Source organism: Narcine bancroftii, chromosome 8 (assembly GCF_036971445.1).
Source record: "Narcine bancroftii isolate sNarBan1 chromosome 8, sNarBan1.hap1, whole genome shotgun sequence".
In the NCBI taxonomy this organism is placed as follows: Eukaryota; Metazoa; Chordata; class Chondrichthyes; order Torpediniformes; family Narcinidae; genus Narcine; species Narcine bancroftii.
In genome coordinates, this window is record NC_091476.1 from 46756909 (window position 1) to 46771433 (window position 14525).

The window sequence follows — 14525 nt, forward strand, 5'->3', positions numbered from 1 at the left end:
GACCGCTTGCTGTGAGACAGTGGCACGCAGTTTGAGAGAAAAGTCCATAGAGAAAGGTAAAGAAGAAATGGAAAGAGAGAGGGGAGGTAGTTACCTGAAACGATTGTCATTCTAATTTCATATTTTTTTCAATTTGTGAGGTCAGTTCAGCTCTGAAAAAATGTTGGATAAATGAGGATTTCCGATTCATTTAAGATATCCTCATTTATCCAAAATTTTAAATTTTTTTGGATAAATGAGGATTTTGAAGAATTTGATTTTGGATAATCGGAGTTGTAGAGTTATAAGGGACCAATCTTATTTTTAATATGAAAATTTCCATCAAATTCAGGTGACAGAGGTAAAAAAGAAACTTAAGAATGCAAAAAAGTTCTGGTCCATCCTGCCGTACAATATGTGCAGTAACAACAGCCCTGCAGATGTGGTTGAGCAGGATGAATGTTGGAATGGAAGTAACAGCAGCAGGTGAGAATTGCATGTCTAACTAAACTTTTGTTTGCTGGCTATAAAAATCTCTACACTTGGCCTTATTGTCAAATCTTGGTCTCCTGTGAACCTCCCTGCAACGTTAAAGATTATCTATTGACCTGGATTTTGAATGCATGCGAAAGCAGGATTCAGGAACTTGGAACCAATTCTCCAGGATAAATTCAAGAGGATCTCAAGCTGTAGAACTGCCATTACATTCTACATGGAATCCAACAGTACATGCCCATGGATAAATTACTAGCCAAGTTCAGGATCTCCCACAAATTCTGGGCTAATACAAATGTGTTTGTTGATGTTGTAAAGTGAATACAGGAATTACACTTGCATCCACACCCCCTCCCACCACCATTCATAGCCCAAAGCAGCCTTTCAAGTAAAACAACATCACTTATAAATTATAAATCTGCAGAGGTTATCAACTGAATCCAATGCTCCTGTTGCGGCCTCCTCTACATCGCAAGTCGATACTCAGACTGGGAAATTGTTTCATTGAGTACATTCTCCCTGTGTCTGCGTGGATTTTCCCCAGGGGCTCCGGTTTCCTCCCACCATTTGTAGGTTCATTGGGTGTAACTAGGTGGAACAGGCTCCTGGCCCAAAATGGCCTGTTACCATGCTGTCTGTCTAAAATAAATTGTAGAATAACAGGAATCTGTCAGTAACCAAACACTTCAATTTTCTCCAGCATTTTGAGTTTTTACTTTAATTTCACACTCCATTCCTACACTAAATCATGGACTAAATCGGGGAAACTGCTAACTGGATGCAGAAGGAGTCCATGGAGGGGAGGGATGTTTTCATTATGTTGGAGCTGCATTCACTACCTTTTGTAGTTTATTCTGATCTTGAGCAGAGTAGCTCCCGTACCACTCTGTAATGTATCCAGCAAACATGCTTTTTGATGGTGCACCTGACCTAGTTGTTGAGAGACAGGAGGATATGCCGAACTTCTTTAGACCTCATTCCAAGTCGGAGATGGAACAGTACAGAAGTGGGTGTGAGAGGGTATAGTAGGAGACAGAGTGCACAACTTCAAGAAACACTGGTGTTGAAGGTAATTGTGGAGATTTGATCCATCTTCAATTGTTCACTTCCACCAAAAGATTTTAGTAAAAGAATGTGAAAATATACTCAAAATGATTGCCTAAAATTCCTGATTCAGAATTCTCACTTAGGGTAGGTGGGGGGGGCGGAGTCACTACAGGTACTCACAAAACACATGTCCGTGTTCCTTTCTGGATGATTGGTCGTATGGAATTGGCCTACCTGTGATACTGAAGAGTAAAACAATAGATTTCCTTCTGTTCTCTATTCCAAATCTTTCTCATTCTCTCTGTTACTGCAGCCCCTGACCACTCTGCAGGCTCTACTTTTGTTTATTTTTTAAAAATTTAAGTCATATGTGTGGATGGACACAAGTTGGGGAGTACCTGTAACTTCTTCACCAAGCACTGCTCTTAGTCAACACACTGAATAGAACATCTTAAACCATTCGTGGCCCTAAACATCCAAATGGCCATGTTGCATTTGTTTCTATTTGTAGAACACAACAGTACAGCACAGTACAGACCTTTTAGCTCCATGATATTGTACTGACTCACATCAACATGCTCCACCAATCTAACCCTTCACATTTTCATAACCCTCTATTTTTCTATTTGCCCATATTGAACTCTTTTAATGTCGCTATAGAACCCCAGCCTCTCCTACCATCTCCAGCAACACATTCCAGACACTGACCACCATGTTTTAAAAAAATCTTACCTTTGACGCCTCCTCTAAACTTCCCTTTCTTTGTGTTGGCTGCCCTAGAGGAAAAAAATGTTGGCTGAACACCTTATATGTCTCCATAATGTTGCCTCTCATTTTCTGAAATTGAAAAGAGAAAAAAGTCCTGGCTCGCTCAGCCTTGCTTCACAAGACACATTCTCAAATCCAAGTTTGTTCAGCTCCTCCCCTGCCCACCACAACCTTCCCCCCCCCCTCAACATTTTGTTCAAAAACCTGCCATCATTTGTTCATGCCTTGATGAAGGTCTCAAGCCTGAAACATTGGTTATGTATCTTTATTTTTGCTACATGAAGTGTCTCCAGCATTGTGGCTTTACTTCAAACATGCAGACTTTTGTGTTTTACTATCATCCTGGTATATCTCCTGTGCATCCTCTCCAAAGCTTCCACATTCTTTCTTTAATGAGATGACCAGAACTGAACACTATACAATGTCCTTGAATAATGTTGTTTCGTTATAACATTGATGAAAGAAAAAAAACATCTTAGCTCTTGAAGTTCACTAGTTCCAACACCAGAGTATTGTACCTATATATCGCTTCATGCAGTACTCAGATATTATACGAGATGGCAGTACTTTAAAGTTCTTGCAATTTGTAGATGGTGGTACCTATTGCCTCTCACATGTGGGCTCTTGCAGTTTGCTCATCCCTACACCAGATGGCAGAATTGTACCTATTTCTCTGTTCATGCAATACAGTAATAGACATTAGGTTCTTTTAAACTGCAGCATCTGGGTATCCCTCCTGGGTCCCAGGTGCGATTACTGGGGAAAAGGTGCTGGAAGCACCTTTTAAACTGCAGGGCGATCCCACCCCCGCGATGATGTGGTAAGTGATGCATCATGCACTCACAGGAACTATAGGTAAGTCCCACCCCCCCCCCCCCCCCCCCACTGGCTGTCAATTTCCCCTTCCTCCCATTAGTCATCCTCCCCATCAGTTGCCACCCCTACAGTCAATCATCACCCCCCCAGTCAGTCACCCTCCCCCTGTTAGTCACTACCCCCACAGTCAATCGACACCCACTTCATCAATGACCCGCTGCTATGAATGTTGAGCCATCACTGCAAATTGGAGTGGCGTTTGCAGCAGCGACAGTTCACGTCCCCCCTCCACAACGGCGACCTTTCTCTCTCTCACCCCGCAACCCCTGCAGCAGCAACCTTCCCCCCCCCCCCCCCCGAGTCCTGCGGCAGCAACCCCTCTCTCCATTACAACCCCCCACCCCCCTCCTCCCCCCACAGATCACAGCAAAGACTTCAGCCAGGGGTTTCCCTGTGATGCCAGCACACAACACAAGCGCTGTCACTAGAGTAACCATGTTGGCCATTTTCCTGTTCAAGTAGCTGGTGAACGCGACCTAGTTAAATTTAATTAGGCTCCCTGTCTACCTCTGAGGTAGGTTAGGGACCCAGTTGGATTAGGACCACACTGACTGTGAGTGGGGTGCTAACTGGACAAATTTCCCAGTTAACACCATTTTACTTGGCAGTTTGAAAGGACCTAATAGGTGCAGGAGAAGGCCATTCAACCCTTTGAGCCAGCACTGCCATTCTGTAATCATAGCTGCTCATAAACAATTCCTGCTTTCTACCTTGACTCCGTTATCTTTAAGAGCTCTATCTAGCTCTTTCTTGAAAGCATCCAGAGAATTGTCTCCATTGCCTTCTGAGGCAGAGCGTTCCACAGATCCACAACCCTTTGGATGAAAAGTTTTTCCTCAACTCCATTCTAAATGGCCTACCCCTTACTGTTAAACTGTGGCCTCTGGTCCTCCCCATACCAGCCAGGGCCACTACGACTGCCGTCACTCACTGCTTCACCAAATTTGATTACATTATTTTTATTTGGTTTGGTACAGGTAGATCATGACTTACCTTAATTCAAAATGGATTCTGATCCTCGTAACTTTGAAATATTGTAAGTCGGAACATCATAAGTCAGGATCTATCTATAAGCCATTCGGCTCATTGAGTAATTCTGTCAAAAGCTGATCCATTCCCTCACTAAGACACACTCCCCTGCCTTTTCCACGAAACCTTTGATACCCTGACTATTCAGATATCTATCAATCTCTTCCTTAAATACACCCAATGACTTGGCCTCCACAGCTCAATGTGGTAGCAGTTTCCAGAGGTTCACCGCTCTCTGGCTAAAGAAATTCCTCCACATCTCTGTTTTAAATGAGCATCCTTCAATCCTGACGTTGTGCCCTCTTGTCCTGGACTCCCTGACCATGGGAAACATTGTCACATCTACTCTATCCAGCCCCTTTAACATTCAAAATGCCTCTACGAGGTCCCCCTGATTCTTCTAAATCCCAAGAAGTACTGTCCAAGAGCGGTCAAGTGTTCCTCATTTGCTAATCCCTTAATTCCAGGAATCATTCTTATAAATCTTCTCTGAACAAATTTGTGATTAGTTCATGACGTTAAGTTCTGATTCTGAACCCTCTCTCATGCCAGCACATCCTTTCTTAAATAAGGAGCCCAAAACTGTACTCCATATTCCATGTGAGGTCTCATTAGTGCATTTTTAAGCCTGAACATCATATACCTAATCTTCTATCCCATTCCTCTAGATATGAATGTCAATATATTGTATTAGCCTTCTTTGCCACCGACTCAACCTGGAGATGACCTTTTAGGATTCCTGCACGAGGACTCTCATTTATTTCTTCTACCAAAGTGCATGACCATACACTTTCCAACATTGTATTTAATTTGCCACTTTGCCCATTCTCCTTATCTATTCGAGTCTCCCTGCAGCCTCTCCGTTTCCTCCTCACTACCTGCCCCTGTCATCTGCAAACTTAGCCACAAAGCCATTTATTCCACAATCCAAATAATTTACAACTTAAAAAGAAGTGGCCCCCAATGCCAATCCCTGCGAAACACCACTGGTAACCAGCAGCTAACTTGAATAGGATTCCTTTGTTCCCACCCTGTTTCCTAGTGATCAGCCAATCCATTACCCATGCGAGTATCTTTCCTGTAACCTCATGGACACTCATCTTGCAAGGCAGCTTCATGCGTGACACCTGGTAAAAATCCCTTTGAAAATCCAAATATTTAATATTCACTGCATCTCCTTTATCTAGCCTGCTTGTGGTTTCCTCAGAAAATTGCAGTAGGTTGGTAAGGCAAGATTTTTGCTTACTTTGGCCTAGCTTCAATACCTAATGCCACTGGATCCTTGACTTCCTCTTCGGAAGACCACGGTCAGTTCATATCAGAAACAACATCTCCTCCTCACTGATAATCAACAATACTCAATCAAGGATATGTGTTTAGCTCACTACTCTGCTTTCTCTACACCCATGACTGTGGGGCTTGACACAATTCAGATGTCATCTACAAATTTACCAATGACACCACAATTGTTGGCAGAATTACAGGCGTTGGCAGAATCACAGGCGGCAATGAAGAAGAGTAAAGGAGTGAGATAGATCAGCTTGCTGAGTGGTGTCACAGCCACAACCTTGCACTCAATGTTAGCAAAACTAAGGAACTGACTGATCATGAAAGGGAAATCAGGAGAACACAAACCAATCCTCAGAGGAGTCAGCAGTGGAAAAAGTTACGAATTTCAAATTCCTGAGTGTCAGCATCTCCAAAGATCTATGCTGGGGCCTCCATGTTGATGTAATCACGAAGATGGCTCACCAGCGTATTAACTTCTTGAGGAGTTTTGGTACGTCACCAAAGACTTGCAAATTTCTATAGGTTACAGTGGAGAGCATTCTGATGGGTTGAATCGCTGTCTGGTATGAAAGTGTCAATGCACACAACAGGAAAAGACTACAGAGAGTTGTGAACTCAGCCAGCACCATCGTGGACATTAATCTTCACTCCATTAAGGACATCTACAAGAGGCAGCCTCTTTCCTCAAGGACCCTCACAATTCAGGCCATGCCCTCTTCTCACTGCTTCCATCAAGATGGTGGTACAGGAGCCTGAAGATGAACACCCAGTGGCAGAAAGACAGCTTCTTCCCCTCTGGCATCAGATTTCTGAATGGAAAATGAACCACAGACACTGTGAGGACTTTTTCTTCTTTGGCTCCAATTTATTTATTCTTAAAAAATTGTAATTTATTTGTAATGCCACAAAGCAACAAATTTTGTGACGTGTTCTTGACAATAAATTCTGATTCTGATGGTCATGCACCTCCAGGTACTCCATAGCCTCATCCTTGACAATCGACTCCACAGATGTGAGGCTAACAGGTTTATCATTTCCTTTCCGCTGCTTCCTTCCCTTTTTAAATAGCAGTTACCGTTGCAATTATCCAGACCTCCGGAACCATGTCAGAATCTATTGATTCTTGGAAGATCATTACCAGGGACCCCACAATCTCTGGAGCTACTTCTTTCAGACCAGAGGCTGCATTCCATCTGGTCCAGGGACTTAGCTACCCTTAAACAATTCAGCTTCCCAGCACCTTCTCTCTGGTGACTGTGACTGCACTCACCTCTCTTTCCTGACACCCTTGACATGCTGCTAAAGACTTTCACAGTGAAAGCTGATGCAAGATACTCATTTACTCCTCTGCCATCTCCTGGTTTCCCATTATAATTTCTCCAGCAACGAATGCTGTAACACAGCTTCTTTTCCGCAATAGTCAATGCTGCACCAAGTGAAGACAAGCATGTCATATGCCTTCTTTACCACTCTACTGCATGGCCACTTTCAAGGAACTATCGACCTGTACCCCCCCCCCCCACCCAGATCCCTCTCCACATCGATGTCCTTAAGAATCCTTCATTAACTGTATACGTTCCCCTTTTGTTTGGCATTCTAATGTGCAAAATCTCATACTTGTCTGGATTAAACTCCATCTGACATTACTCTGCCCATATTTATAACTGATCTGTAGTATTCTACAATAGCCCTCTACACTGTCCACAAATCCACCAATTTTTATGTCACTTGCTCAATTCCTAATTCACTCACCTTCCTGGAAGTCATTTGTATCCCTCCCTGTATGATTGTGCAGAAGTCATATTGCAGAGCCTGAACACATCTCCCATCTCTGCAATGTTTCTTTCATTTCCCAACTCTTCCACTTCTCCCTTATAATACAAAGATTTAATCATTGTTTTTCCTAGATACAATTTTCCACTGACAGGTAATGGCCTTGCAAACCAGCTCAACAACCCAGCTGTTGAAGTGGATATTACCAAACCAGATATGATGATACGGAGGCAGATAATGATGCTGCGAATAATGACCAATAAAATAAAGAATGCTTACCATGGAAATGATGCTACATTTCATGATACAAGTAAGTAACTTTTTCTGAGAAAAAGTGAATTTGCCTTCATGTTCTTTACATAGAAAGACGGGTGGTTTAGGAGTGAGAGTCAAATATGTTTTTTGTCTTTCAAGCAAGCAGATATTGCACTTGTTTGACTTGAGAATTGTGTAATTTCAATTGTTAACATGTGACCATATTGAATTATTGATAACCAGTAATGGCGAAGAGTTCAGAAACCCCCTCAGTATGCCCATGACTACCATCAACAACTCAATCCTATTTACCAGCACTTGGTTTGTAGTCTTTTCTGCCTTAATGATTCAGTGCTCATTTTGAATCTTCAATGTCATAATACTGCGAGCACCCACCTCTCAGGCAGTAATTTACAGTTTGAAAACATCCACCCTTTAGATGGAACCTTTCTTAATAGAGATCTCCTTTGACCCTCTTGCAAACCCTCCACACCTATGCTTGAATACAAAGGCAAGTGTCCTGGATGCCTCCTGAACCATCTTATTTACCTGTGCTGCTGCTTTCAGGGGTTCTTCACATCTGGCGAGGAAAGCAAATTGGGCAGACACAATGAGCAATGAGGCTGGGCAACAGGCCAAGTCTTGGTCAGTTAAGCCCATGAAATTGGTTTCTCTCTGCCGATGCTAACTGACCTGCCTGGTATTTTTTGCTCAAGGTTGTAATAGTAGGTGATTTTAATTTTCCACTTATTGACTGGGACTCCCATACTGTAAAAGGGCTGTTTGGTTGAGAGTTTGTCAAATACATTCAGGAAAGTTTCCTAAATCAATATATCGAGGTACCAACCAGAGAAAGTCAATACTGGATCTCCTATTAGGGAACAAGACCAGACAAGCGACAGAGGAAACTTTTGTAGGGGAACTTTTTTGGTTCAGAGATCATAATAACATTAGTTTCAAGTTAATTATGGAATAGGATTGGTCTGGGCCTCAGGTTGAGATTCTAAATTGGACAAAGGCTAATTATGAGGAAATTAAAAAGGATCTAGAATGTGTGGATTGGGAAAAGTTGTTTTCTGGCAAGGATGTATTCGCCTTCAAAGGTGAAATTTTGGGAGTGTAGAGTTTATATGATCCTGACTGGATCAAAGGGAAAGTTACGAGACGGGGAGCCACGGTTTGAGGGATACTGGGGATCTGGTTAAGAAGAAGAAAGAGATGTATGGCAGGTATAGTCAACAAGGAGCAAATGAGGTACTTGGGGTGTATAAAATATGTAAGAAAAACTTAAGAGGGAAATCAGGAAGGCTAAAATAAGACGAGGTTGTTTGGGCAAACAATGTGAAGGAAAATCCTAAAGGTTTCTACAGTTATATTAAGAGCAAAAGGATAGTAAGGGACAAAATTGATGGTCTTGAAGATCAGAGTGGTTGGCTATATATGGAGCCAGAAGAGATGGGAGATCTTAAATGGGTTTCTTTGCATTACTATTTACTCAAGAAACTGGCAGGATCCAGGGAAGTAAGGAAAAGAGCAAATGAGGTAATGGAACCTATACTGATTAAAGAGGAGGTGCTTGCTGTCTTAAAGCAGATAAGGGTGGATAAAACCCTAGAGCCTGACAAGATAGGTCCTCGGACCTTAAGGGAAGCTAGTGTAGAAATTGCAGGGGCTCTGGCAGAAATATTTAAAACATCGTTTCCATGGTTGTGGTGTTGGAGGAGTGCTCATGTTATTCCGTTGTTTAAAAAAGGTTCCAAAAGTAACTCTGGAAATGATAGGGTGGTGAGTAGTAGGTAAATTATTGGAGGGTGACCTAACAGATCGGTTATACAAGTATTTGGATAGGCAGGGACTGATTATGGATAGTCAACATGGCTTTGTGTGTAGTTGGTCATGTTAAAACACACTAATAGTTTTTTGAGGAGTTAACAGGAATGTTGATGAAGGAAAGGTTGCGGATGTTATCTACATGAACTTTAGTAAGGCCTTTGACAAGGTTCCACATTAGAGGTTAGGCAGGAAGGTTCAAGTGCTTGGTATTTATGGTGAAATAGTGAACTAGATTTGACATTGGCAAGATGGGAGAAGACAGAGAGGGGTAATGGATGATTACTTCTTAGTCTGGAGGCCTGTGACTAGTGGTGCCTCACAGGGATCATTTCTGAGACTTTTGTTATTTGCCATCTATATCAACCAGATGGATGATAATGTAGTAAATTGGATCAGCAAGTTTGCAGGTAACACAAAGATTGGAGGTGTTGTGGACAGCAAGGAAGGCTTTCACATGTTGCAGAGGGATTGGACCAGCTGGAAAAATGGCAGATGGAATTTAATGCAGACAAGTGTGAAGTGTTGCATTTTGGAAGGACAAACCAAGGTAGGACATTCACAGTAAATGATAGGGCATTGAGGAGTGCAGAGGAACAAAGGGATCTGATACATCATTTCCTGAAAGTGGCGACATAGGTAGATAGGGTTGTAAAGAGAGCTTTTAGCATATTGGCCTTCATAAATCAAAGTATTAAGTAGAGGCGTTTGGATGTTATGGTAAAGTTGTACAAGTCATAGGTGGGGCTAAATTTGAAGTATTGTGTGCAGTTTTGGTCACCTAACTATCGGAAAGATATCAATAAGATTGAAAGAGTGTAGAGACATTGCCCAGACTTCAGGAACTGATTTACAGGCAAAGATACAGTTGAGGTCTTTATTCCCTGTAGCATAGAGAATGAGGAGAGATTTGATAGAGGTATACAAAATTATGATGTGAATTGATATCCACTGAGGATAGGCGAGATACAAACCAGAGGACATGGGTTAAGGGTAAATGTGAAAAATCTTAGGGGGATCTTCACATAGAGAGTAGTGGGAGCGTGGAATGAGCTGTCCGTTGAAGTGGTGAATGCAGCCTCAATTTTCACACTTTAGAAAAATTTGGACAGGTACATGGATGGGAGGGGTACGGAAGGCTATGGATTTGGGCACAGGTCAGTTGAACCAGGCAGAATAACAGTTCATCACAGACTAGAAGGGCCTGTTTTCTGTGCTGTAAAGTTGTATTGTTCTAGTGGTTATCTTTCAAGAATTGTTGTAGTAGGGAATGGTTCAAGAGGATTGGAAAATTGCTAATGTCACCCCACTCAAATATGTCTTGAAGAGTTCACGGCACAAATGGAGTGAAAATTAGCTTGGATACAGGCCCTTCTCTCACACCCACTAAAATGTCTCACCCATATCCTTCTAAATCTATCCTGTCATGTATCTGTCCAAATATTTCTTAAATATTGCAATAGTACCTGCTTCAACCACCTTGTCCAGCAACCTGTTCCATTTACTCAGCACCCTGTGTTTTAAAACAAAATTACCCCTCAGGTTCCTTTTAAATCTCTCCCCTCACCTTAAACCCATGTTCTGTGGTTATGGATTTACTTGCTCTGGACAAATGAAAGTCCATTCACCCAATCCGTTTCTCTCATATTTACCGAGCATATTCGGGTGGATGAATCCTGTTCATCACAAACCATCTTCCAGAGGAAACTGCAGAGGCCAGTATAACTGTGACATTTATAAGATATTTTGAAAAGCAGATAATAGGGCTCAGGTGGACTACTCTTTTGGCACAGATGAGTGGTTGGAAGGGCCTTTCTCCATGATGTATAATTGAATGCAGATTTATCCACATCAAAGTCATTACCACAAATTTAAAAGTTCACGACTGACCCCTGAAAAATTTCACTGATGGCAGATTTCCTCTCATCTTAAAATGAGCAATTTAAACACAGCATAGAACATTGTAGCACTGTACAGGCCCTTCAGCCACAATATTGTGAAACTGTAAATGATTGCTCTCAGACCTCACGATTTTGCTGCTAACTTCTGATTGTGTTTGAACATATTATTTGCACCACTTTACATTCACATGGGAATGCTAAAGAAATTAATTTTCCATTGCTCCGTTTTGTCTTTAGGTGATTACGGCAGTGGTGAAGAAAGTGGCAGTGGCTGCTTTGGGCTGGATTGCCAGCTTGAGTTTGACTTCACCAGCACTGATGCTCCTCTGCTCTTTGACCCCATTGAGCCCAGGAAAATCCCTCCCAATAACTCTGCCTGCAGTAGTGATCCATCTCAGCTGATTCTACTTGTTAGCTCTTTTATCATAGTCTTACGCCTGAGGTTAAGATAATTTCCCAAGGTACGAGAAAGTCTTCACTTTTTTTTAAATTAAAAACTATTCTTACTTTATCCCAGCTGATGAATCTACTTTAAATTTGCAAACTTCACTAAATCACTTCAACAAATTTTGTTGTTGCTTCAAATGTATTGCCTTTGGCATTGCGACGTGTCATGTTTCATCCACTTCAAGTAAAAACACAAGGTGTCCACACTAATATGTGGACTCCAAGGTAAATAGCTTACTCAGTAAATCTCAAATGAAATTTGCATTTTACCTATTTAAAGAAACCAGGTTGTGTGCAAGAAAATGGCAACTTTCATTTGATAATATGGTGAATATCTGTACAGAAGCAAACTTATTTATCTTGAATCACTTGGGATAATGATGCACACGTCTGTAATGTAGTTAAGCCAATGTCTGTTAGATGCCTGGTATAAATTTAGGTTGGTAGTTTAGTTATATTCAAATGCACAGTCATTAAGAGCTGGGATTGTTGAATCTTTTTATAAAGGAAAATGTTGTATGGCTCTGGATTTTTTTTTAAACCAATGTTGGAAAGAGGCTGCAACACAGGGACAAGAACTGAATCCTGTGCTAACAGTGAGAGCAAATGGGATTTTGTTTTCCAGACAAAACTCTGGGAATTAATTTTGAAATTGCTTATGTGCTAAATCTAAATCTGTCCTTGTTTTGGCATCTGTACGAGCAGCTTCCTGCAGTTAGACAGTCAGTGGCATCATCCTCCTGGGATTTGTTTTCTAATAAAGCCTGAAAGCAAGATTCATCCTGAATGCATTTCAGTTTTCATTGTTAAGCCAATTATATTTTGGTCAAATTTGTAACTAATTGTAATTGCTTGCTCAAGGTGGCTGCTTTAATTTGGAATATTGTATTATGTTCTGACAGTTTTCAATCAACACAAATCTGAACACTGCATTTTCTGTTTGTACACCATTAGAACTCTTACTTGTTTACACTCATCAGTTACGATGTATTCTCATAGAAAAATCATTATTGTATGAAGCTGAGCCACTATTGAGCTAGCTCAAGGTGTTGAAAAATTTACTGTTCTTTTTTAGATCCTGTAGAAATTAGTTTTAGCTCTCTGTAAAAGAAAGAAGAATAATCTGAAACATCATCCATTCATTGAGATGCCAGCAAAAATAACAGCACATTTCTTCCAGGGCAACCACCATTTGTGTGACAAACTTGGAGATTTTCCTCAGTCATCTTGTAAAAGCTTAATATAATCTCAGGCATTTTATTTTTTAAATGCAAAGTACAATACACTTGATAGTTGACAACATTTGCAGCGCTGCTTTATTCATGGTCCAGCGCCTGTACAGATGGATATACAATGTAAAGTAGCTGATTTTTAAGTATATTTGTGAATATCAAATGGGTATGAGTGACTGTGCTAAAACTGTAGAACCTCAAATGTAGAGAGTTGTAGTTTATAGCCAAATTTGGTTATTTACTTATGATTAACGTATCAAACATAAAAGACTTGTTTGTGTGATTGTCTTGCTCTCCACTTATTGACTACATCAGTGCTCTGGTCTGACAGAAAAGCAATGACATTTGGCATAGCAGGCAATTTTTTATTTATTTATCCAGACATTTCAGCACAGATATAGGCCCTTGGGTCCATTTAGTTATTTTGCTCAGTCCTATTGACCTGCACCTTGACCATACCCCTCAACCCCTCCCATCCTTGTACCAATCCAAATGTTTCTTAGTGTCGAAATAGAGTCCACATTTACCACTTCAACTGCAGATCATTCTGCACTTTCACCACTCTGCACGTTTCCTTTCAATGCTTCCTTTAAACATTTCCCCTTCCACACTTAACCCAGGCCCTCCAGTTCTTGTCTCACCTTAACTTAGTGGAAGAAACCTGCTTGCATTTAATCAGTCGATACCCTGCAATTTTGTACACCTCTATCAAATCTCCCCTCATAGTTTGTTACTCTAGGGAATATTAGGGTTAAAGCTATTTAACCTTTCTTTGTAACTCAGCTCAAGTCCCAGCAACATCCTTCTACATCTTCTCTGCAATCTTTACAATTCTTCAAATTAGGACTCAATGTCTTTAACTTGAGAACATTCCAGTTGCTCTACTTCATTCTTTGAAGGCCAACATGCCAAAAGCTCTTTTGACAATCCTATCTCCCTGTGATGCCACTATCATGGAATTATATAAGTGTATTCCCAGATCCGTCAACTGCTCTGCACAGCATCCTAATTTCCCATGTGTGTCTGACCTTGGTTAGTCCTCACAAATGCCATCTGGCTAATCAAGAATCTATCAATCTCAGTTTTAAATGCACCCAATGATCTGGCCTCCACAAATGCCAGTAGCAACAAATTCCACAGATTTAGCACCCTCTAGGAAAAGAAATTGCTATGCATTTGTTCTAAGCAGATACCCTTCAATCCTGAAGTTGTGCCTTCTTGTCCGAGACCAGTGGTTCTCAACCTTTTTCTTTTCACTCACATACCACTTTAAATATTCCCTCTGCCATAGGTGCTCTGTGATTAGTATGGGATTGCTTAAGGTGGTATGCGACTGGAAAAAAAAAAGGTTGAGAATCACTGTCCTAAACTCTCCAACCACAGGAAACAGCCTTTCGACATCTACGTTGTCCATGCCGATAAACATTCGAAATGTTTCAATGAGATACCCCTTATTCTCCAAAATTCCAATGAATATAACCCAACAGCTGTCAAATGGTCCTCATATGATAACACTTTCATTCCCAGAATCGTCCTTTGAACCCTCTCCAATGTTAGGAAGAGCCCAATTCCGCTCACAGGACTCCAAGTGAGGTCTCACCAG

The 14525-nt window shown here is 41.2% G+C and overlaps 1 protein-coding gene across 2 annotated transcripts in view; it reads left to right on the forward strand.

Moving 5' to 3' along the window:
• LOC138740652 (glypican-4-like) overlaps positions 1-13206 on the forward strand; it is a 141229-nt gene extending 128023 nt beyond the window's left edge. For both annotated transcript variants that reach the window (XM_069893604.1, XM_069893606.1), the window contains 3 exons: positions 332-465; positions 7392-7567; positions 11481-13206. In XM_069893604.1, the coding sequence (XP_069749705.1) occupies positions 332-465; positions 7392-7567; positions 11481-11695 (525 nt within the window). In that variant the 3' untranslated portion in view covers positions 11696-13206. The remainder of the gene's footprint in view (positions 1-331; positions 466-7391; positions 7568-11480) is intronic.
• Positions 13207-14525: the final 1319 nt, after the last annotated feature.